The sequence below is a fragment of the Cinclus cinclus genome, chromosome Z (genome assembly GCF_963662255.1).
Source record: "Cinclus cinclus chromosome Z, bCinCin1.1, whole genome shotgun sequence".
Classification (NCBI taxonomy): domain Eukaryota; kingdom Metazoa; phylum Chordata; class Aves; order Passeriformes; family Cinclidae; genus Cinclus; species Cinclus cinclus.
The window spans coordinates 26,794,986-26,819,756 of NC_085084.1; the positions used below are offsets into that span (position 1 = coordinate 26,794,986).

Consider the following 24,771-nt stretch of genomic DNA (forward strand, 5'->3'; position numbering starts at 1 on the left):
AGCCCCAGTGTGTAAATTCTGAAAGAGGTCCACGTTTTTCTAAAAAATGTTCACCTATTCACATGCTCCTCTATTACGTGACACAGAATAGATCTTCTTGCCCTTCACATTATTTTAAACTTTTAAACCATTAGAGAGACAATGACTCTGACAGTCTGGCAAAAAAGCCTTACATCCTTTTGTTCCCAGAATCTGTCTGAATTAAGGAGGTGTTTCCTCACATTTATTTAGTGAGGCTGCTGGTGTCATCAACCTCTCAAAAGAGGTGACAATACATCTCTTCACAATCTATCAAGCTTTCAGTAGTAACTGCTATTTTGTAGTATTCCACAGGCTTTTATCATCACCTTATAGCCTCAATTTCTCCAACTGTTTCAGCTCTTGTAAAAAAGAAGACCATTTACCATTTTCAGATTTCTTATGCTCAAGATTTTGGGAGCACAGTGGGAGAAGAGAACTTTGAGTAGAAAGCTTAGACAACAATTTTGTCTTCTAATTTTAAACTCTTTCTTAAAAAACTTAAACCAACTTATCTAATAAAAGAGAACTGTTTAATGTGCTTTCACAGGAAAATCAGAGAAATGATCCTACCAAATGACAATGAGAAGTCTGCCTAAAGATATGCACCCATTACTTTGTTAGGGCCTGCACAAGTAGTATGCCAAGAGCAAAAAGAAATCTATCCCACAAAACTTAAAAATTCAGAAAGAAACTTTCCCCTTGTATAGAAAAGGAGGCCTCTTTAAGCCCTGCCTCTTAAATGATAGTGCCTTGCAATCCTTGCCATGCACCTAAGTCTTGTACATGCCTATCTAAATACTTACATATAAGCACCAACCTTCTTTGAAATTCAATTTTCTCCATGTTTTTTTTGGAACTCAGGTGATTCCAAAATTTGACTTCCAGGCTGCTACAAGAAAGGACTATTCTAACATCAGAAGCACAGTGCTGAATTCATTTAAAGAGCTTTAAAAATTCTTAATAAATAGAACAAAATATCTCCAGAAATACATACCTTTTAGTCAGTACAACATGAACCGTGTCACAACTTTTAAAATATTTTATCTATTCTATTCTATTCTATTCTATTCTATTCTATTCTATTCTATTCTATTCTATTCTATTCTATTCTATTCTATTCTATTCTATTCTGGTTTGAGCCCAGCAGTAACTATGGTCAGGTGTAACTTTTTGTTGTGTCCCCTGGCCAGTTGTTGTTGGGCAGGGGAGAGTTACAAGGTTTGTGAGTGCTGGCCTTTCAGGCACTCAGCTTCATGGTTTCTCACAGAAACCTGTAGTTTCCAGCTGCCATAAAAAGACCGGGAGAGCAGCTCAGACTTTTTCCACAGGCTTTATTATCATCCGTGAAGGGGTCAGGCCACAAATCCAAAGATGGGGGACGTACTTTTATAGGGTTTGGGGGGACCACAAGTAAACCAATAGAAAACAGGGTTAACACATTTTGGCCAACTACATTATCTTTCTTTGGGACAACCGATTATAAAGACCAAACCTAACCAATAATATTCTAAAAAGATAAAAAGAAGAGCTTACATTTTTCTAACGTAAGTTATTCTAAGCAAGTCATTTTTCTTATCTCAAAGGAGGTTCCAGGGGGCTGTCACAAGACTAATTGCAGAGGGATTCATCTCCTCTACAGTCGGATGAATAGGGATGTCTCAGAACTTCATCCAAACCCTCACATCTCAGAATTTCACCCAAACCCTCACATCTCAGAACTTCATCCAAACCCTCACAATCTCTTTTTTTCCAGTAGATGTGATTCCCTTCTTCCTCATGTCTGTCATATTTCTGCTTCTAGAACTACTTAAAAAGTTGATCTTGGTTACTGTTCTGGACAGCTATTTTCACCTGCATTATGGGAGACATAGACAAACAATGGGTAGGCATAAACCACAGCTGATCTGAACTACTTTGATTTGTTTTTATGTGTATTTATACTCTGCCATGCACACTATTAAGTGTTACTTCAAGGAGCAAAACTTGAGTGGAAGAATGCTCTGGTGCTTTGTTCAGGAACAGTGAGTGAAGGTCCTCAGAGCACCACAACCTCTGGTAACTTTGAGCAAATCATTCTTCTTTCTTTGCCTGGGGTTTTAATCTCAGCAACTGTGTAGTAATTATTCTTTTCCCCTACAACTTTTTCTGCTTTCATCTTCAGACAATGTGAGCTCTCAGTACAGGAAATTTCTTGCTGTGCCTTTGACTGGAACCAGAATGAGAAAACCCTGTCTCACCTTCAACTTCCTGTGCACTCTGTTGTAATGACACTAAAACAAATCCTAAAAAAATCTGGACAGCTCTGTTTAGACCATTCAAACTGACATTACTTTTAGCCATTTTCTGGTTTTGGTTCCATTGTGCAAAGTGGCAGTTTTAAATATGTTGTTGTTGTTAAATTAGTTTAGCAGTTCCTGTATAAATAGATCTAAGTACCATCTAAACAGCTAAACCACTGTTTTTCACTGGATGCCTGACTGGGGGGAATTTCCAATAAGAACTGACGTAATGGTTCTGTTTGTGAAACAGACAGACAGTGTCACCTGTGTCATCCCTGGGCTGCATTGCACAGGCATATCTTTGTGTCAACAAGGTGGTGTGATCTGTCCTCCTCATTGATGCAAAAGTACTGGCAGTCTGGGAGAGCTACAGCTGGCAAAGTTGGAAGCTAGCTCTGTGACTTTCAGCTGGGGTCAGATGATGGGAACAAACTTGCTTTAGACAAACAAAAGTAAACAAGTTTCAAATAGGCAATGTTTTGGACATAACCTCTATTTCCAGAGAAAAGCAAAACCTAATACACATTCTGATCAAAGGCCGAATGCTGAGCCTTGGCTGCATATACCTAATTTTCATAGCAATCAGCAGGAACTCTGTCTATGTGAAAGGTCAAAACTGAACCCCAACTTCAGCTCAGATCAATATAATCGTATGATTTTGCCAGCTCCACCTTAGTATAATAAACTAGAATTCAAGCTATCACATCACTGACTAATACATTTTGTGGTAAACAAAGATACAGAACTTTAAATTAATGGCAGTCCAAGAAAATGAAAGTGTAAAACCAAATAAATACAAAATATGAAACCCAAGACATTTACCAAAGCATGGCTTAAATGTTCTATGCACAAGAGAATATATCTGAAGGAACAGGAGATGTGTTAAGAAACCAGACATTAAAGCTGCCGAAGAAGAAGAAGAAACACAGATGGGCTTAAGTCAAACATGTCACCTCAGCTACAGTGTCTTAAGTTTGAAGAGCAGCAAGAAATCTGATAAATGCCACTGAGAACTGGACATTTGCAGTTGAATCCGAGAAAAAAAGTATAAAACCAGTTTTCCAGCCCTTCTTCCACTAAAGGGGGTAGTGTTTTCCCTTTTGAGGTGCTACTGGCTTGAATTAGTTTTGCACCATCTACTTCCTCTGTGCCCACCATGACCTGAGACTACAATGAATCTTCTGCCAGAGCATCACCGTTTTCATTCCGTGCTCTGTCTTGGCTGTCCCTTAGGAGTATGATTTATGAGGTGCAGAGTCCGACATACAGCATGAGTTAAATCCCCAGGCACTCTGCTCTTAGCAGTGCAGGTTATGAGGTCCAGGGCACTGCTAACTCTGTTCCAGCAGAAGCAACACAGGACACCTGCTCAAGCTCTGGTTGCAGTTGTGTACATCTTTTGAAGGCAGACAGGCATGAATTTATCTGATTTTTTAAATAATAATTCCCATCTCATACATGCAGTTTGTACACACAGATTCAGATACAATTCTTGGGAGTTAGTTGGTTTATATACACATAGATACAGTTAGTTGCATATAACCAACCACCTGTCCCTAACGGGCACATCTCTCACTCTATTTATTTTTAGAGTAAAAAACCCCTTTTTGACAAAGAAATCTTGATTATCCTTTTGGGATTCACTTTATGATTTATATTCTTAAAACAGGAAAACATACCCCTCAGAACCATCCCAATTTGTTTTTAAGTTTATATATTTAGAAAGTAAATAATATTTAGAAAGCAGAAAATTAGTAGCGCTAGGGAAAATCTGAAAGTATGAAATCTGAAGTATGTGCATGTTATGACACAGTTTTTAAATTTCTGCCTTCCCAAGTGGGTGTGGAGATCATGTATTACAGTATGACTATGTATATATTGTCTATTTTAAATTGTATTATGATTTAAAATATTTTAGTGCTAAAGGAGAGAAGCACTCAGATCTTAAACAAACCAGTCTTAGATTAGGTGCCAATTCAAACTGGAATGTAATGTCTTCTAGCTACTACTGTGCAATATTCCAGCAGAGCTTTTCCTGTTGGCTGCAAGGATTTATGTTACACTTAACCTTGAGGTCTTCTGGCATGCAGGGCCTGGTTCCACTTCTCTACTCCATCATGCTCCCAGCAGCATGATGATATATCATCAACATGGCACAGCATGTCTGTCAGGGCTCCCCCAGAAGGTGCTGAGCATTTTGTTTGCACAGACAGCAGATCTGGCTCTTGAATTCCTTCTTCTTGCTTCCTTTGGCAATGTAAGTCCTTTGAGACTTTAATCTTAAAAGCTAAAAGGACTCCCAAGAGAAGGTATTGCATACTGTGGTGACTCTTCACTCTGAAATGACAATTTCTTTGTTACCTCAATATACTCCTCCTTCAGTGCCCTAATTGCAACCTCAATATCCTATCTGTTTGACTTAAAGGAAGGAATTTGACTTAATGCTAGCAAGTATGAGGTCACTAAGGAAACAGAATTAACTATTCTGCCTCTATATTAGCCTTGGTGTAAGCACCACTAAGAAAACAGGCAAGGCAGAGAGCCCTGTCAATTTTATATTTTTTTTTTTTGGCAGATTTAATTCCCTGTAAAAATATATAATTTGTAGATGCTTGGAGGCAGTTTGGTAAAAGAGTGGATGAAAAAACTATATATCTTCCATACTGAGTGTGTTGCTTTGCCAACCCATTTAAACATCCTGCTCTTGCTTTGTTAGAGCTTCACCAGAAAATCAAATTCCCTCTTCTGGCAACGGCCTATGATGCTTAGAAAATATCAAGGCAGAAGGTGGTGGTGGAAGATGAGAGGGGAAAGAAAATAGTATAGAAATGCAGGAAGAAAAATGAGTCAAAACAAGATGGCAAGGGGGTTGCGGGGGTGGGGGGTGAAGGAGGGAATAAAATCAGATTTTAAACTGACAGCATATCTCTGCAGACACAAGATAATGAAGAATAAGTTACAAACCACATCAAGAGTGGACTTTAAAATGCCTGTCTTATTTTCCTTGCTTTTACTTCACTGAGTTATTATTAGTCTCCATCCAGCAAAGAAGACACCATCTTAACTGGAGAGGACTTTCAAACATAACAAAAATACAGCTGCAGGCCAACTTCAGTCATGAGTAATGGTACTCATGGGAGTTAAGCAAAAAGTGGAAAAAATAGTATCTAATCAGAGCTGTAGAGGGAAAAATGTGTCTATGTGGAAAAAGGTAATATCCAAGTTGAAAACTAACCAGGAAACAGGCTTGAAATAGTGGAAAACAGTAAACAAATTCCTGTGAGATGAACTAATATTGTGCCCTGCAAAGAAAAGTACTTGGAAAGTAAAGAAAACAAGTGGTTTGAAGCCAGGACATAACAAAAACCATCACTGAGTCTTAGATCTCAGATAGCCCACACACTTGTGGTGCTAGGCACCTCTTGGAAGAACAGTTGGTCTCCTGTTTGTCTCAGGAGAGTTCACAGGAATTTTTAAATCACAGCTGTCTCTCCTGAAGGGGATCTAAAAGATACAAAGAACATTGCTGAATTGCTGCTGCCCTTTCCAGATGCACAACCTCAAAAACTCTCCATTACATCACTAGGATTGAGAGAGATGAAGACCGCTGCGTCGAGTTCTACTTCTATGGGAATCAGTAGTTAAATTCAAAGTTTAATACAGAAGCACTTGCATTAAAAGCTTTTCTAAACTTTGACATTGTCTTACTTTGCAAATTTCCTGTCAATCCTCTTTTCTCTTCTCTTCTCTTCTCTTCTCTTCTCTTCTCTTCTCTTCTCTTCTCTTCTCTTCTCTTCTCTTCTCTTCTCTTCTCTTCTCTTCTCTTCTCTTCTCTTCTCTTCTCTTCTCTTCTCTTCTCTTCTCTTCTCTTCTCTTTTCTGTGATATTTCCTTTCTATAAAAGAATCCCACCTCCATCAAGAAATTTTCTGTAAACCAGTGGGTTGCCATCTTAGACATAAATTTCTTCTGAGATTTAATCCTATGTGTTCATTATCTCCATGCAGGAAGATATTGCAGCTGCCTGAAACTTGTCCTTCTTTCTTAATTGTGCTAGCTGATCTAGTGGCTTTTGTGATACAAAGTAGTATTTCTGTTTTTCGGTGGTTTTTTTGTGGGTTTTTTTTTTTTTTTTTGGTTTGTGTTTTTTTTAATGTGTCTCTGGACCATTATTCGTATTAATTTATGAATTATAAAAATGAGTTACAAGACCCCCCCATCACAAAGACACCACACCCATGCCCCCCATTGTGATTGTCTGTAAGTCAATTACCTTCCTTATGCCTCATCTGGAAATGTGGTGCCAGACAATGAGTCCGTGCAAACTACTGACATATGTGGAAAAGCCAGTGGTAACATGAGAAGTTACCTGAGAAGTCAGTTGGCTTGTGAGATCCTGTGCCAATGTACAGGTAGTTAGTTAGACTCTGTCCTCTAGGAGGAATGCCAACGAAGCTGCAGCAACCCAAAAGCATTGGGTCAGCCCAGTGTGTACCCCAGAACCATGCTCCAGTGGGTGTGATGCAGCAGATCTCTATCAATCAGGAAAAGAGAATTATATCCATGATTCATTCAAATGAGATGGTGATACTGGCTCCTATAACCCATGATGTCCCTACTGTAGCAGGCAAGGCCATGTACTTTGACCCCTAACAGGAACTTCATGTACTTATTAAACAAAAATAAATATCTTCTCAGCACTCCTAATATCTGATATAAGCTATTTGCATCACAATAACATGAGTAGTTACAACACTGAAAAATCAGCACAGCTTTTAACTGCTAAGTCATTGCCCTTTCACCAATCAATAATTCCAGATCTCTTCTAAGGGTACAGTCTCAGCAGAGTCTTCAAGGGAATCTTGCATGTGGAGATCTTATATGCTCCTAGGAAGCAAAGACTGTGGTTGATTGATAGAAGACTTCTATAAAATAGTCTTTTCAGATCTGATTTGTGTAGGCAACTCTGGTCTTAGGACCTCATTTTTGCCAGTAGAACTGCTTGATCCAAGGTCATCATCTTTCCTTCTTTTCTGCGTGGTCAATCATCCAGGCCATTCAAATTCTCTTTATTTAAGCCTGGAATAATTTCCATGAACCCAGAGTGTGGCATAGGATGTAGGAATGAACACTTATGTGATAGCTCAATGAGCTGTTGCTTTGCATTAGTATTATGAAGCTGCTTTCAAGCTACTGTATTTATTTAACAAGCTGAAGACATCTGTGTAGAGGGTTAAAGCAATCACTAGTGGTTCTAAATTCTTATGTTGATGAAATTTACCCGGTACAACACCAAAATATTTCTTTCTTTCCGTCCTAAATAGGAAGTAAATTTACAGTTTAGCAGGTTGCTGCCTCACTGTTTTTTGAGCATGACCTTACTGGCACACTTTCCACCTTGCACTAAGACCAGCTGAAAGTTTGCATAGGTCTTCATGAACCCTGGTGATTTATTGCTCTGCAGGTATTAAATCTGGTGTTAATTTCAGTGGGCCTTAATATGCAAAGCTGCAGACTGTGGTGGCTCAGAAGCATCTTCAGCCTACAAATAGGCTCCAGCCTTTGAAATATGCATGTCCAGATGGATAGCTGTAAGTAGCAACTGCCTGACCTGTCCATTTTAAACCACTGGTGACTCTTTGTCCTAAGTGCTCCTCACTGAACTGTACAAATGTCTTCACACAGCTAATCCCAGTGAAGCTGCTGTCCATGGCAAATCCTGTGCTTTGGAATATCTCTGGTTTGTGTTATAGATGGCTTTCAACAGGGGTTGTAAATACAAGCTAGTGGCAGTGTGAAAAGGCAGTTACTTGCAGTTGCTTCATTATTTTCAGGTGACAGTGAGATAGCTATCCCTTACAGATAGAGAGCAACACTTGTTTCAGAGAAATCCATTATAATTAAGTTAAGCATTTAATGTTACAGTGACTCCATGACTCACTCATCTGCCTGGGGTCCTCCTAACTAGTTGTTCTGCAATTGGAAAGAGGGGAATTCCAAAAGCTAGTCAATATTTGGTTTTGTTTTGTTTAGAACTAGGTGGTTTCCAAAACCCTGCCTTTTAGTATGAGTCTATGGAAATAATTTTCCATTTGTTTTGTATAATTTTCAGCTCTGTGGAAAAGACCTGCACAAGTGTTTGGGAATTTTTAAACTATATAAGTTGCTTTTGAATGTTAAGGTTGTGACTTAAGAGTCAAAATCTACTACAGAATGCCTAACATTATTTCTTTTTGAAGTGGGCTTTCTCTGTAAAGGTGCATTTGATATTTCTAGGTCTTATTTTCAAATTCAGTCTTTCAATAGAAGGGCAGGGTAACTGAATGATACATCACAGAATATAGGATGGCCTGGGTTGGAAGGGACCTTAAAGATCATCTCGGTCCAACTCCCCTGCCATGGGCAGGGACACCTCCACTAAACCAGGTTTCTCAAATCCCTGTCCAACCTGGCCTTGAGCACTGACAGAGTTTGGGCATCCACAGCTCCTCTGGCAGCCTGTGCCAGAGCCTCACCACCCTTGCAGTAAAGAATTTCTTCCTGATACCTAATCCAAAGCTATTCCCTTTCAGTTTGGAGCCATTGTCCTGCCACCACAGCTCCTGATGAAGAGTCTCTCTTCAGCTTCCCTTGGAGGCAACCTTGAGATACTTGAAGGTTGCTTTGAGGTCTGCACACAACCTTCCTTTCTCCAGGCTGAAAACACCTAACTTCCTTAGCCTCTCTTCATAGAGGGCATAATTGCTTTACAAGAGCAAGTCTTTATATTTTAGCTCTCCATGGAATATGATATTTTTTTAGACAGCAACAGGAATAAAGATTAGCTAAATTAATTGAAAACTTGGATTGGGTTTGCAACATTTTTGTAGAACTATCTGCCCCATCTGACAGGGGCCACCAATTTCTCTGTGCTCAGTTCTCTTCTAATTAAAAGACTTCATATTACTCACCTGCTACAGAATTGATACTGTAGGAATAAAAACTTTCAGGAGCTCAAATACTGAAGCAATTGTGGCTATACAGGTTGCTTACGCAAAATTCAACTCATTTTGTGTACAAAAGTCTAATTCTCTCTAATTCACACTCTATTGCCTATTACATGCTTCTATGAGTCAGGAATGGAGCAAGAGACATCACATTGCAAAAAGACAACAATAATTTACACTTTTGTACTTCATGCAATTTAATTTCATTGAGAACCTTGAGGTTGTTTTCCTATCTGATTTAAAAAATTTTACAAATGGAATATTGCAGTACTTTCAAAAATGCCCTGAACACTCTGTTAGCAAAAAAAAAAAAAACAAGTTTGGGAGTCTTAAAGTAACTTAAGGTGTTTTTTTAAGTGCTCTGTTCCAACAGAGCAGGGGCCAGAATTCAGATTATAAACCTTTACACAAGGTTTTCATTTTTGCAACGTATCAGAAACCCAAAATAGGTAGAACAAATTAAAGTACCTTCTTAATCTTTGTCTACATTGCAATGCAGCAACAAAGTGAAGTCCAAAAGCAGAGATGCATGCTATTTGTTTTCACGGATGCAGTGATGTACCAAAAAGCTTTTCCTCTCATACTTGCCTGTTGTCTGAAGACTCCAGTTCTGAAGACTCCAATTCTGAATACTCCAGGTGGACATGAAACTGGCTGTTAAAGCTTTTCTCAAGCAGTACCTCTTCACTTACAAGTAACCATGTTCAGCAGGGGACATAGTTTGAAATTCAGTTAGTACAAGTAAGGCAGAATCAAATACTCAATCCTAATAATGGCTGTTTCAATCAGTGTAAAACATTTTAATCTGGTTGACAACAGCACAGGTATTCCAGCCTGAATTGGATAAAGATCTAGCCCAAGAAGATGATAAGGTTTCCTCCAGTGTCTGAGTTCAAACAGGACTATTTTGCACATTTCCTATGAAGAAAACCTTTAAGTGCTTATTTTCTCCCTATGAATATGCTTGGTAAATATTCTCATACAAGCAATCTCAGGCTCATTCAGAGCCCTAGCTATGACAGAGAAATAAAGCCTTGCCACAGGTCTGAGTACCTCCAGTAGGTTTTTTCAATATTCCAGTGTAAGGTTCAAAGCCTGGTTCATTCCAGTAAGGTTCAATGCTGCATTCTAGAAGCATACATAGCCAGACCTCCAAGTCAGAACCTGGTCTGTGCAGTAGCAACAGACCCTCAGCATTTACAGAGAAGTTCTTTAATGTCCAGAACTATTTCTGCCCCTCAGAAATGCCTGTCCTTATGCCTAGGACATGCACTTCCAGGGCCATCCACTGAGTGAGTGGTCAGCAGGAGGTGTCTGCACCTGGCCCCAAGCACTCACACAGCAGTTTAGTAGTTCTCTTAATGGAAAGGCTGTATGCCTGCCTGCAGATTGAAACAAGGGAAGAAGCATTTTTCAGCAACCTTATGTGATCAGATCCTGTTAACTCATAGTTAACAGGAGATGTTTTTCTGGGGCATCACTTTCAACTAGGGAGAAAAGAGGATATTTCTTTCTCTGGCTGTGGCTCTCAGAGCTTCCCAAGACAAGGACTTACAATGAAAATCAAATGCTTTGCATTAACAATGTAATTTTATAAAACAAACAAAATGGAAACAAAAACAAACAAAACAGGAAAACCAAGAGGTCCTGAGGATCTGCTTCTGAATACTGACTGGGAACAGAGAACAAGATGTAGCTGTCTCTTGCAGCAGAAATTTTGCTTGCTGGTCAGGCAATATATTTTTGTCATGGTAGCTTTGTGATTCATGTGATTCATGGATCTCAGGGAAGCTGGCCACTTAACAATAGCATGTGCCACACAATCCTCTTACGCTGTTTCTCTAATCATTGTGACTTAAAGAAGTAGGTTAATGATGTTTCATCTCTTAAGAAATACATTAATTCACATGTATCCATCATGTTTGAAAATGTTCTTCATCACCACAGATCAACCAAACTGCTAAAGTAAACCTGGGAGAAAGCACAGGGCCTGAGAGAATAGAATAGGCATGAAAAATAAACCAAACTCAGTGAACAGCATATACACTTTATCTTTGTGGAAAGATTTTTTTTCCTACTGGGAAGTGCAAATAGAGTTGATTTTAACATTATGTGTTCCTCTCAAACTGCAATGAGAGATGAAGGAAGGACATCTTAAATGTCAAGAAGTTAAGTTTTAAGAGAAAATAATGTATTTATCTGTCTGTACCAAAGGTTTCTAGTGAATTAGAGAGTAAAAGCAAAGGGGAGACAGATCTGGAAAAGGCATAAGATATTTTAATTATTTGTTAAAAAAAACCCTCAAAAGATTCTTGTGTGGCATGCACAAAAGATCAATTAGATCAGAAGAGTTTGTCTATCCCTATTTTTGGGGTCATTCATCCCTGAAGAAATATATTGTAGTCTTAAGCACCACAGGGTTCAAAGATTTGAGATAAAATTCTTGAATAAAACTTCATAAGAGCTACAAATGTCAGAACTAGTCTTGAAGACCTGCACAGTTGATCCATGGTGGTTTTGTTTCCTTTACCAGACACAGTGAATGGAATTACTCTCCATTCACAGAACCTAAGACTCTGACATTCAAGGACAGTGAAATCTTTCATGAGCTAAACTGGCAAAAGCTGAGTGTATGCTATGTTTCAAAAGCACTGAGCTTCTGCTTGATTTGTTCTGTTTGTCTCTGCAAACAGTCACTGTAGGCAGGTCACCTTTTTTACCCTTGGGAAGGCTATATTCTTTCAACACAGCTTTCTCTCAGTCATGACAGGAGTGTGAAAAAATAACTACATATAGCACATCTTGTATCATTGCGGCTTAAGGAAAAAAAACCTATAATGAAAGAAGTGTTATATATATAGGGTGGATTTTGGTTCTGTATTCCCCTATATATCAACAATGGACAATGTTGAACAATGTTCAAACATCAAGAGACTCAAGTCTTAAATAACAAATTTAACTGATTTGCATATCCCAAGATTTTGTAGTGAGTTAGGCACAATGTAACTCTAGGCTCAATTATCCACAGCAATGTTAAGAAACTCTTCGGCAGCAAGGGACCCTCTTTGTGCAACAATTCCTGCGAGAGGCTTTAGAGGTCCCAGACCTCAGCATATGAAGCAAAAGAGCTGCTCCCTTGCTGGTTATATGTAAGTGAACCACCCCACAAACATGTTTATAATTTCAGTGTATCTAGCCCTTGTCGGCCGCAGCCAAATAAACTGAGTTGGCCTTTCCATTCCTGGAGAACCCCCATTGCCATTTTTTCCTTTGAATCTGGCATGTGCCTTCCCATCTCAAATATGTCTTTGATAAACATTTTCTCTTCTTGCTAAATTTTTAATAATAACACTCTAAACCAGAAACACCGCACCCTTGGAATTTGCAGAATTTATGTAAATATAGCACTTCACTCCACTCTTGGCATTGTTTTGCCTCCCGTCTGTCTGTCTGTGGCAGCTCCTTCACTGACATCTTGGTTAATGCATCAAATCATATTTAGGCTGAGTTCCTCCTGCTGTTACCAGACTGGATGATTTGAGGCAGTATCCCTCACCACGTAAGGATCTTAGTGGTAACCCTGGTAAATGTTAAACACTCTTCAATTTACAGTGACACTGTTCAATAGCACCTTTCAGGTAAAAGCATATGAAATGCTAAACATTGTTCATTGCCCAATAAAATCTAATTGTCAGCCTACAGCATATTGCTACCTCATCAGATGGCCAGTTAATTCTATTCCAAAGCAAGGGACATTCACATGATAGAAGACTTAATACCTTGGCTGTTCAGCCATAACAGTGTGCAAGTATTATTTTGCTATTACTAGTTCCTGTGTTTTAATTCAGCAGAAGTTATATGAGCATATTTGTGTGAGAGAAAAGGTGATTATGCTTCTCATTACATTACTTGATATTTGTTAATTGAATATTGTTTTTAGTAGGTAATACAGCTTATGCTGTTCAGAGTACCAGATATGTAGCTAATCCTTAGGAAATAGCAAAGTTGGTGGCTGTGATGTGTGTTCTAAGGACTCTGGACCAAATTAAACATTGCTCTTGAGATTTCCTGTATTTGCACCCTGTTGGGCAGGTTACTTCCCATATGTTGAGGTATAGAGGACACAAATACCTGATAGGTACCTTCTTCTGAAACACCTAAATTCCTGTATTATCCTAGGCAATGTATGCTATCATGCTTACCTTGACTAAACAGTATTTGGGACAACTCATGTAGATTGTTGTTATCACTTCTGCCTGTATTTCCTCTGTCCCACTTGCTAGGCACATGAGTGACTAGCTGGAGTAGTATCTGGAGTTCTGTGGGTATGCATCCTAGAACAGCTAGCTGCTCTTTCATTACTGTACCTTCTTGGCTGTGTCTCTGATCTTCCATTCCCCCTGGCCTGACTGAACATGTGGTCTACAAGCTGTAGAATTTGCTCTTCAATTCTACCTAGTAAGCAAAAGCCTGAAGAATATGCTGTAATTGAAGTTAGTTAAGTGAAACTGCTAGTTTTCTGCAGGAAGGATGAGGAGAACAAGAGGCACTGGGTGCAAACTGAAATGCAAGACATTTTGTCTAAAAAGAAGCCTTTTTTACTGTGGGGGTTATAAAACACCAAAAGCCCAGAGAGGTTCTTGTGCCTCAGTCCTTGCAGATACTCAGAATCCAACTGGATGTAGCCCTGAGCAATCTGCTGTAGGTGACCCTGCATGAGCAGGACAGCCAGACTGACATCTCAGCTCATCTCTCATGCTGTCACACACTCACAAGGCATAGGTTCATTCAAAAACAGTTACACTGCTCAAACATTTTCTGAAAATTTGACACGGCCTCTCTGGAAATGGGGTCTCACAAAGTAAATATTTTCTGGGCTTGTCAGTACAGGGGGAAATATGTGACTCAGCTTAATCTAATACTGATAAAATTTAAACTGCTGTCTGACTAATCAGCTGTCACCTACGAGACTAGGAGAATTGCTACACATTCCCTACTTGAGAATATGTTATTAATATATATATATGTATATATATATTCATTAATATGCATGAAATGAATGGGATAGCCTCCATGCAGGCAGCTATGCTGATTTTTATGTGTTTAATTACAGTTAAATCCTTTCAAGAAGGTTCTTTGCCTGTGACTAAATCTGGACAATAAAACTAAACATTGGCGCACTCAGTGACAGAACTCCCCCCTAACTTAATTTGAGTCGGGATTCCTCGCATGTTTGACATACTGCTAACTTTTAAAAGTCTTTTCTAATAGTGTATTACTTGGAAAAGATTTAGAAGTTCATGAGGAATGTGGATTTTGGTAAAATGTTATGAGTAAAAAAAAAAGCTGAAAACTTTGAAATATGTGAATAAATCCAGTTTTATTTCAGTTTTCTTCTTCATTAGCTACACAGAATACTTTGGGAACTGGACATTAGCTGAATTAAGTATGATTAGTCTTCTTACAAGACAAACCTTTGTGCAATCAGTTTTGAAAATCATCATGCATAAAGCATTTCTCTGTTTCTATTTAAAACAGGATCTGACAAATTAAATTGTAAAAAAAAAAAGTAAAAAATGCACAAAACTATCAAGACAGCCTAAAGCACTAAAACCTGAAAGACTTAATTGGCAAAAAAAAAAAAAAGGTGCTGCTGTTAGTTGTATCTACTGTACTACCCATAGGTACAAATGACTGGAAGCTTAGAAGTTTACATAATTACTAATTGCATTGAGAGCATACATCCCCATAGGTTTATTGAGAAGAATCAGATGATGTTTAAAAACTCTATTTCTGATATTCTCAGTGTGATATCCAAGGTGGAGTTTAAAACGTGCTAGAATTAGAAAACAAATTACTTAATTCTAACGGGAGCCCAAGGAAAGGCATCTAACCTCTGAAGCACGTTATGGCACTAGTTAGCTCAGTGTCCCATAATTGGCATTTGCTGGAGGAAACTGTGCACGGTCTGGAGGCTGCCCTAGTGTATTCCGATGTACAAGGAATTGAAAGAGATCTGTCTGTCAGCCTTAGCCATGCAATTCTTCTGTCCCTGGTTAAACATTCAGCAGTCTAACACAATGCGTGCTGATGCTTCTCAGTTGTTCTCCTTCGGCACTCCTGTGGCCTAAAAGGAAAGAGGAGAGGTTGTTGCTTTAAGGAAAGAGACTGTCACTGCCTATTTCGTAGTCTCGCTGTGGACCTTTGTTCTCAGAGTAGCTCAACACCTTAAAATACTTGGAGCATACATTTTCAGTGCTCCTTGCCCACAGTTTTGTAGAAGGCACTATGTGCCTGACAGTGTCACCCTGTCTGTTGGCTCTGGGTGACCATAAGTAAGCCCATGGCAGAAGGCACTGCTGAGAAGTGCTTCCTCCTTCAGGCTGTATTCTCTCCCCTATAGCCTGCTCTACTTCATTTTGATAGAAACTGCTTGAATGTCCAGCTTGGAAGTCAGGATTCAAAGAGATACTGCCTCCCCCTGCAAAATTCCTGACAGAAGGAGCTGGTGTGCTGTGACACCTAGACAAAATCAGTTTTCTGTCAGTGAACTTTCCTATCAGTATTCTCATGGTTTGTACTTGAACCATGCAGTTACTCCCATAGGCAAGTCCTTTGACACACATAGTTACTTTTACACATTTAATAAGAATACACATTTTTATTATTAAACGTATATAACTTCTTGTGTATTTCCAGGAGAGTTATTTAATCAAGACTTCATCGTGGCCAGAGGCCAGAAACCACAAGGGATTTACACATGTGTTTTACCTATAAAAAAATTAATACAAAGAGGAAGAACTGAATGTGCTCTTGTTAGGCCTATCTTCTCACTCATAAATGATACACAAATATACTTTACATTACTGTCTTGGTATTTACAATTTATAGATCTCTGCCTCTCCATGTCCTTCTGTGATCTGGTAAGCAGAAGAAAATTTGCTTTTTCAGTCCAGTCTTCAGAAACCACGTCACTGAAACTAGAAGGTTTTTGTAGCATGAAGTAATTTTAGGCAGCTGAATGGTCCAGACTTGCTACCACCTTCTTCTTTAATGGAATTCTGTTTACAGGAATTCATGAAAGAGACCCAGTGATTAAGATTTAGCTCCTTCCTGTAAGCCAGATCCACTTTCCCACAAACGATGAAAACACTGCCGGATGGTTACAGATCAGAGTAGGGAAACACTCAAAGCCAAAATATCTAGTCCTACTTACTATCTTATGTACTTAATATTCAATAAACTCAAATTAAAATAAAAAGAAAGTAAACAAACACTGAATCCTTGTATAAGTTTTGTTCAGAATTCTTCCACATTAATTTCCCTTTAAAATCTAAACTGTAAATTCAAATTTATTTCTCAAGGACTTTTCAAACCTGGGAAGGTCAAAATCTGTGTTTCAGCTGTTCAGTAATGTGACAGACTTCAGAGAAATAATTTACATGGTACTTGACATATATAAAACCTTAAATTGATCTGACTAAAGACTCATTCTAGGAAACTTCTGTGCACTGAATTTCTTGCTTCAAGGAAAACGGAAGTGTTCAGTGTCAAACAAAATGAAACAGTGTTTGAACATATGTAGCTGAACATCCATAATCAGTCTTTTCTCCACAGGTAAGTAGCTATTTTTCCCAATGCATGGAATAGTGCTGAAACCCTATTAACCTCTCCCACATGTCCTAGCTTGGCTGCTCAACAAATGGTCATAAGATTTCTTTCCTATCCAAATAATTTATGCCATTGCCCAAGAATGGAGACAACAGCCAGCCAGCCTACTCTTATTCTCAAAGCAAGTCTTACTCTGTGAATATAGTGATTCTCAATAATTTATTTAATTACAGAAGTATTTATAATAAGCTACAAGGTTTCAAACCTCTTGAAATGTGATCCTTTTTGGCAGAACAGCTTAGGCAGGAAACTTTACACCTGATTAATGCTGGCCAAAATAGTGTAGCTACTTTACACTTTCCATTGACTAGGTTGTATTTACCATCATTTGCTGCCTGAAGATGCTTAACTAGTAGCAGATGTCTCACTAATCCTCTTTGCTCAGAAGGAGAGGTAGGCTACAAAAGGGGGAACTTTACACAGGCGAAGTGCAATTCGACCAATGAAACAGTACTTGGAAACAGATATTATGTGATCTCAGGAACGGCAGGGGTGCTGACCCTCCTGCCTGTCCCAGGGCACAGTCACTGCAGTCTGTGCAGGCAGCAGGGCAGCCCCTTGCACCCCTCCCTACAGGGGTCAGAGCCCAAGGCCAGGTGAGGAGCACCTCATCTCGTACTTACACAGACAGTCCTTTCTCCAAACTGGCTGTAGAAGGTCATCGTGACTTTGTGCTTGTGCCCAGTCCTCTGATCAAAGGTGTTGCAGCTGTTGAAGGGTGGGCTGTACAAATGCAGGCTAACAGCAGGCTCTGTATGGCTTATGTTTTCCACACGGTGCAGGCCAATGGAGTCTACACCAGCAAAGGCACAAAATGAAAAGGTGTGTTAGCAGAAACATCCAATGAGATCTCTGTTGCCTGGAAAAACTGCTTTTTAAACTGTAACTCAAATGCAAATAGGCATGCCCACATTTCTATGGGCAACAAGTAACTCAGTACAGGGAATTTGTCTGCTGTTCTCTAGCACAGATTCCTAAATACATTAGTAATTCAAAATGCCTTATTGCCTTCTACAGTTCGTAGAAGTTCCAGATTATCAATCACAGGATAAAGGCCAACAGAAATCCCAAGGAAATTAAGGAAGACTATACTGCAAGTATTTTTCTAGCTCTCATTCCCGAAGGACTTCAAGTCCATTTACTTTCCTAGGAGAGCTGTTGCTATACATGCTTCAGAAGCAGGAAGGGGGCAAAAACTTCTGTGTTGCTAGTTCTTCACAAATAACAAGTATATCAGTCACATTAAAAATCAGCTACATGCATTTGGGGCATGGACTTATGGGCAGAAATATGGTGTCTTCTGCTGCAGGCATCGGTCTTCTAATTAATCCTTCTAGTTTATTGGTTTGGAGAACATATTTTTCATTTGTTTTCTCTTTCCAATAAGGTGACTAATCAAGTTTGGAGAACATATATTTAGTATGTTTTTTCTTTCCAATATAGTGACTAATCAATAGTGACTGGCATACTTCCAATCATGACTGAATAGTAAGCATAATCAAGTTATTACATAAAAATGTAAGATATGAAGAATCATATCTGTAAAACAAATCATGTCCATTCTACACGAAAATGGAGGGCTTTAGTTATTTAAGAGAGACCTTGAATTTAATTTATGACCCCTACTGTAAAAACGACTCAGGCCTTTGTACTTGAATTTGTTATATAATACCTGGACTTGTATTGTGCAACATAGCCATGGTACCCCGAGAGTCACGAGTGCACTCTTAACTCTGATTGGAAACCCTAAGTGTTGTTAACATACTTTATCTAAATAGAGGATGTAGCAGTGTGGGGGTGGGGTGGGGGTGGGGAAAGTCGTAAATCTGTGCCAGTCTAACGGGGAACTCAAATAAACACAGTTTAGTGGGTTCTAACCCTTTGGTACAAGAGCAACCAAGAAGCACACAGTAGAATCGGGAGAGCACTTGCTATTGATGCAGTTATGGCAATCAACACACTGTCAGTGTTTTCTTTCTGCTTGTTTAACATGTTAGTTTTAAACCAAAACATCTGTTATGAAACATGGCAGAGATCCAAACAGCCTCACAGAACTGGATAACAAATTTGTTTTTAAAACTGAGGAAGCTTTGGATAAAATGCATGCAGTCTGCAATTGTTTGCATTGGAAAGAACTGCCTATGTAGGAAAATCTGACTGAGATGGAGTACCCATGTCCCTGGAATGGAGCATCAGCAGATGTGTCAAGCCAGTTCTTGCATTTCCTGCCCTGTCAATTTAGTGTCTTCATTTAGCATGGCAAAGCTTCAGCGGAAGGCTGCAGAACACCATTTTTTCTCCCCAGTGCACTCACCCCAGCTAAGTTCATAACCCAACATGAGGCTCCCTCTAGCTGGGAAGTTCCCAAGGTCAGCCCCCCAATGTTTGTTCTCCAGTGTTTAACCCAGGACATATAAAGGAGATGACCTGCTTGTCTGCTGTTTCACCTTTGTTCTGTTGAACCCAAGGTAGCCCAGCACGATGTGCAGTGTCTCTCATAGCACCAGCACATATTACACCCAGAGGGCAACTCCAGGATGGTCTCCAGCATAGCACTAGGTGGTAATAGCTACAGATACATGTGATCATGGCATGGATTTTGGTACTTAAAGAGCCTTACTAATGGAGTCTTAGTCATTCTTAACACTGTGTATTGTTTTTGTAGATTGGGAATTTCAGTTTTGCTCACACTGCAATTCAGCACTACAGTCTTTTGTTGATTTGGACAAGAAGTAGCACTGTCACAGGTTTCTGTTCCTGGCTGGCCAATTTACATCATAGAAAAGCTCTTACATTTTCAACATAAATTTTCCATGATTGAGTAAAAGGATTGTGTCTTCTGGAACAACAACAACAACAACAACAACAAAAAAAATCTATCTAAACTTTGCTTCTGTTATTTCTTAAAAAATGCTATTCAAGTCAATGTTTACAAGAAATTTCAGATAATCATCAGGGGCACAATGCTAAAGGCTACTTGGGCTAGAGGAGATATCCAGTATATTAAATTATCACACAATTGTAACAATGTTTTAAGAGTGAGTGAAAAGCACATTTTTGTTGTGGTCGATTATTTTACTGAATTTAAATACATGCTTGTGCACAGTCTAAGGAATCACATTCTTATACTGTGCATAAAGCCATAGGTATTATACTGTTAAAGTTAGGAGACTAAAAAGAAGATGAACTCTTCTGTTAGGAATAAGGCTCATGGACAGACAGTTGTCAAAACAAGCTTAATATCTTACCATTAATGTAGGCACATTGATTTTCCCTCAGAACTCGTTCTGATTTCTTAGTCATTTCACCATTTCCTTTTTTCTCAGGCCATTCAAACAGAGTCTCCTTTAAATTTCCCTGGAGGATCTTCATAAAGCAGTGTGAGTCAGTGTGGTCATGGATACTGCTATATATGTAAAAAGAATAACCAAACTCAGTGTGGTATGCATATTTAATTTCGGTCCATGACAGTCAACATAGCATGTTGTATGGGGACAAAACCTTAGAATGAAGTTCCATTGCACAAGAGACATGCATTAAGGGATGTCGACTTAAAACTGCTGCTATAGAATGATATTAAGATAAGTTCACATACAGCAGGATTTGGAGAAGAGTCATTTATCAGTCAGCCTATGACTTTGATAGGGAGAAATACAAAGAAAGTCAGGAGAAAGAAGTAGGGCTCAAAATTTCTTCAGAATGCAAAAACTCTTCTGGGCCAAGAAACAAACAATGGTTCTACCATGGACCCAGGCAGAGGCTGGTATAAACTTGCAGGTGTACCTGATCTTTGCAAATCCACCATGCTCCCTCCCAAAACATGAAGAAATGAGCTAATTCTGCTTAATTTCTGTAGCCCCTTTACTGCTGGGATTCACATGCATTGTTGGAAAAAAATGCTGTAATTCTCACTCTGATAGTACTAAATACAACCAGCCATACAAAGCTATTAATTTCACTGGCATTTTCACGTTAGAACCCAAGAGAATCTGGTAGGATTTGTTTGCTTTCTTCTTTCTCTGAGGCACGTTTTATTTGCCATATTTAGAGATTACATATGGGTTAGATATTTAGTTTAGTATTGGTTTAGTATTTTTTAAGTACAGGACTAACTGTTATAGTAGTAAATGGGATTAGGACAAAGGGAGGGATCTCCACTCATCAGGGGCAAAGAAGAGAGAATTTGACCCTCCAAAGTACAGTGCTAGTAAGTTTCAATCAAAAAACTTGGTACTTGTATATTACTGCTTTTAGTTAACAAACATTAGGACTTCTTGCAAACTGAGATGCTGAGAGAACAGAGCTTGCTTCAGGCACAGGACACTTCATAAATACTGCCTTGTCATGGTCCTTCCAAAAACATGAAAAAAATCTGACCTCCTTGTAGGAAGCAAAAGTAACTTGTCTCAGTCTAGCTGTAACAAACACCCATCCAACTCGAACGCAGTTTAACATAAATTACAGGCTGTGTGGGAATAGGCCAGAAGGAGTAGAGGTGGTCAGCTCAGTTCTTGTATTGCTCTGAGTATCAGATTGTGGCATCCCTCAAAGAATACTGCACACAATCAATTGCAACAAACAAAAAAACCCTGTTCCAACATCTCCTTAGGCTTTCTATTTAGATATGGAAGTATCTAGTCAAAATCTGCATTTTTTGCTGTGGCATTTTTTGTTTTAGCCCACACTTCATGAAAGACCCTCCAGGAGACAGATCCATCCCTGACATTGTGTAGGACAACACAACCAAGTGTACAGTCTATGCCCATGACTCAGGAGGTCACATCCAGCATTATGATCCATTTTGAGGGAAGAGATGGATGCATTAACCTAGAGAAAGCCAAGCAGTTCTGGAAAGGGGCTCCCTCCTCACTATCTGTAGTCCTAATCCAAGGCTACTTTTCTCATTTTGCCACAAAGGCAGATTTAAACAGCCTTAGAGAACAAAGACTATTTATACTATACCTAGTCCTGATTCTGAGATCGGGTGTTGGGACAAGTACAACAGGGTCATATCAATCACTGTATCTTTGGGACTAAAACTTTCTCTGACAGTAAACAAGCTTAGCTTTTGTAGAAAAACAAAGCATTTTTTGAAAGAGTTCTTTAAAAATGGCCATGAAGTACAAACTTGCAAAAGTTACAGCAGATAATCAGGACTTCTATACTAAAACAACCTCTGCATTGCTTACTTTCCAGACACCTTCTGATAGCTCTCAGAGGACCGATTTCTTTCTCCTCTTATTTTGTATGACAGTGAAAGATATGGGGAATTTATACGTTTGCTAAAATCATAAGTATTTGAATACAAACCTGCCATGACCTTCACCCCAGCACAAGATCATCAAGTTGAACTTTCCATTTCCGTTGTCCACAAGATTTCTCGTATACCTGAAATACAAAGTGTTAGCTGTTTACTGAACAAATAGGTCTATAAAACAGAAAATTATACAAACATGTTTAAGAAAGAAGGTTGTGACATACAAAAACATTTTCTTCTGTTTTATTGAAATCCAAGCTTTACTTAGAAAAATGAAATTGCATTTATAAGTTTGGTATTTTTTTGGTAATAGTTCTTTCTCTGGGAAAGAAAAAGAGTATTTAATATTCTGGAATCATATTTCTTTTGAATTACATAGATGATTAGAGTTTGGGAACTGTGAGTCAGACTAGAGTGGTAGACAGGATCAAATCAAAATGGTTATTGAATGAAGTCACTTCAGCAGCTGGCTTATAATTAGAAACAGAGGTCTGCAATGAAACAAGAAAAATACATAGTTACATTCTTCCGAAGTTCTTTTTCTGATATTCTTGGCTTTCCTTCTCTAACACAGAACTCATTTGTACAAAGCCAAAATAACAAAGAATGAAGATGTCAGACTTCCTGTACACAGTCCTCCAACTCTGTTCCTGAAAGTTCCATGTCTTGTCTTGTAGTATTTTGGTGTAGATAAAGCACCTGTGAGGTACGTTTTGCCAGTATCTACTTCTAAACAAAGTTTATTAGAGCAAAATTTCAACAACATCTTATGTTTGTTTCTTTTTACTCTCCTGTAAGCCTCCGCTGAACTGCTGATCATCTTGTTCTATTGAAAAGTTGACTAGAGAAAGAACTTGCATTTTGCTCTATTGCTTCCCATAGCATGACCCTTCTGATCTGGGGGTGATGCTACAGTACAAGTAGCTAGTGGGACCTTCAGATTTAATTTTAGCAGTAGTCCAGAGTATTTGCACTTTGCCAAGTAAAGAAAATATTTATGCCTACCATGGTACAGCTCAGTCTCACCTGAAAAATGCAAGCAAGGGCACACAGAAAGTGCACTGAATTGAATGCTTGCAAATTAGAATCCCATAAATCCACTCTATTTTACTCAAGAAAGGATGCTCATAACAAACTACTTTGAAAGAAAATGTGTATGTATATAGACTGCTTCTTACTGCACCCACGACCTGTACGTATATTATGCAGACTTATTTTTCCTATGTCAGGAAACAAGTAATCAATGCTGGCATTTGACAGAACTTTTCAAGTGCTGCTATTTCTGTACACAAAAAAATTGTAAATAACGAAAAATAAATAAAAGGTTGCCATGCATACTTCCAATGTTAATACATTTTGTTTTCCTAATTCTTAGTTTCCTATGTTCTGTTATAAATGTCATTATTTGTTCTGAATGGAAGATAGTCACAGAGAGGTGAAAGGAGGCTAAAAAAAGTCAAGCTAGAATGATGCTTTCACAATGGCACAGGTAAAAGGAAAAGTTTTGGAGTTTGGGGTGTTTGAGGTATTTTTTTTTTCTTTTAAGAAAACACTCGAATAAAATATATTTTTTCTTGAAATTTAAGACAGCAAAGCCAACAGCGGCAGAAATTAATCAGTTGCTAGCAGAAGAAGGAGTTAAACCGTAACAGGTATTTTCCTTCCTACCGGTGTGAGGCAGGCATGCGGACCCACACCGGCCCCGCCGCACACACCGAGCGCGCCCGGTGCGCGGTTCCTCTGCGCGCCCTCTTTTGCGACGACCCCGCACCGCCGGGGCGCTTCTCTGGGGCTCTTTCTCTCGACGCTGTTGACGTGTTTATTCGCTCGTTTCGGTGGCTGCGGCATGCCGCTGTGCCTCCCCGGGCCGTCGCGACAGCCGGAGCGGCGGCGGCCGGAGCGGGAGTGGGGCCGCCACCCGCCCGAGCCCGGGGCCGCCATTGGCCACGGCCGCTCCGCCCGCTCCCCGCCCCGCCGCGACCCCCGCCCCGCGGCCTCTGCCCTTCGGCCCCGCGGCGCCGGCGGAGGGGCCGTCGGCTCGGTCGAGGCGGGGGCGGGAGGGGCTCGCCCTGCGCCCCTGCTGATCCTAGTCCCCATCTGCGGTTCTGCCTCGCCGCCGCTTGCGCGGCCGGGGACTCCCGGGTCCGTGGTGTTCTCTACCTGTACTGGTCGAACTTGGCGTACTGCAGCCACTCCTCGGGGTTGCTCTCGTACGACTCCATCAGCGCCTGAACCTCCTCCACGCTGACTTTGTCCTCGGCGAATATCTGATGGAGGATACGTACCAGCTGCTCCAGGTTCTGCGCCTTCCAAGTCTCCGTCTGCACCGGCTGCTCCATCATCGCCTGCCGCTCCCCTGCCGCCGCCAGCCGCTGCCCCTGGCCGGCCCCCGCCGGCTGCCTTTATGCGCCGGGAGGCACGGCGGGAGCCTACCACCGCCCCGGCGGGCGGGCCCGCGGCCAGCTGCCCGTCCCCGTCCCCGTGAGCGCGGCCACCGACCCCGGCGGGCGGAGGCAGCCGGAGACTGCTGCAGAGGCTCCTCGCACCGCCCGCTGCTG

At 40.0% G+C, this 24,771-nt stretch overlaps 1 protein-coding gene across 2 annotated transcripts; it reads right to left on the bottom strand.

Moving 5' to 3' along the window:
* Positions 1-14,646: 14,646 nt before the first annotated feature.
* On the bottom strand, positions 14,647-24,667 carry CDO1 (cysteine dioxygenase type 1). 2 transcript variants are annotated; one of them, XM_062513374.1, is made up of 5 exons: positions 24,374-24,667; positions 22,267-22,344; positions 20,205-20,362; positions 17,580-17,749; positions 14,647-15,412 (listed from the first exon to the last, which is right to left on the bottom strand). In XM_062513374.1, exons 1-5 carry the CDS (start codon positions 24,553-24,555, stop codon positions 15,383-15,385), a joined length of 618 nt encoding a protein of 205 aa, XP_062369358.1. In that variant the 5' UTR covers positions 24,556-24,667; the 3' UTR covers positions 14,647-15,382. The 2 variants fall into 2 exon arrangements, with proteins under 2 accessions (XP_062369358.1, XP_062369359.1); XM_062513375.1 differs by lacking the exons at positions 14,647-15,412; positions 24,374-24,667 and adding exons at positions 16,184-16,346; positions 23,882-24,103.
* Between the last annotated feature and the right edge of the window lie 104 nt (positions 24,668-24,771).

Coding starts and splice junctions, on each gene's coding strand:
- CDO1 (XM_062513374.1), bottom strand. CDS start 24,555: ATGATGGAGCAGCCGGTGCAGACGGAGACTTGGAAGGCGCAGAACCTG. Junction 22,345..24,373: donor GCCAAGTTCGACCAGTACAG/GTAGAGAACACC, acceptor TTTGTATTTCAG/GTATACGAGAAATCTTGTGG. Junction 17,750..20,204: donor TCAATGTGCCTACATTAATG/GTAAGATATTAA, acceptor TTGCTGGTGTAG/ACTCCATTGGCCTGCACCGT.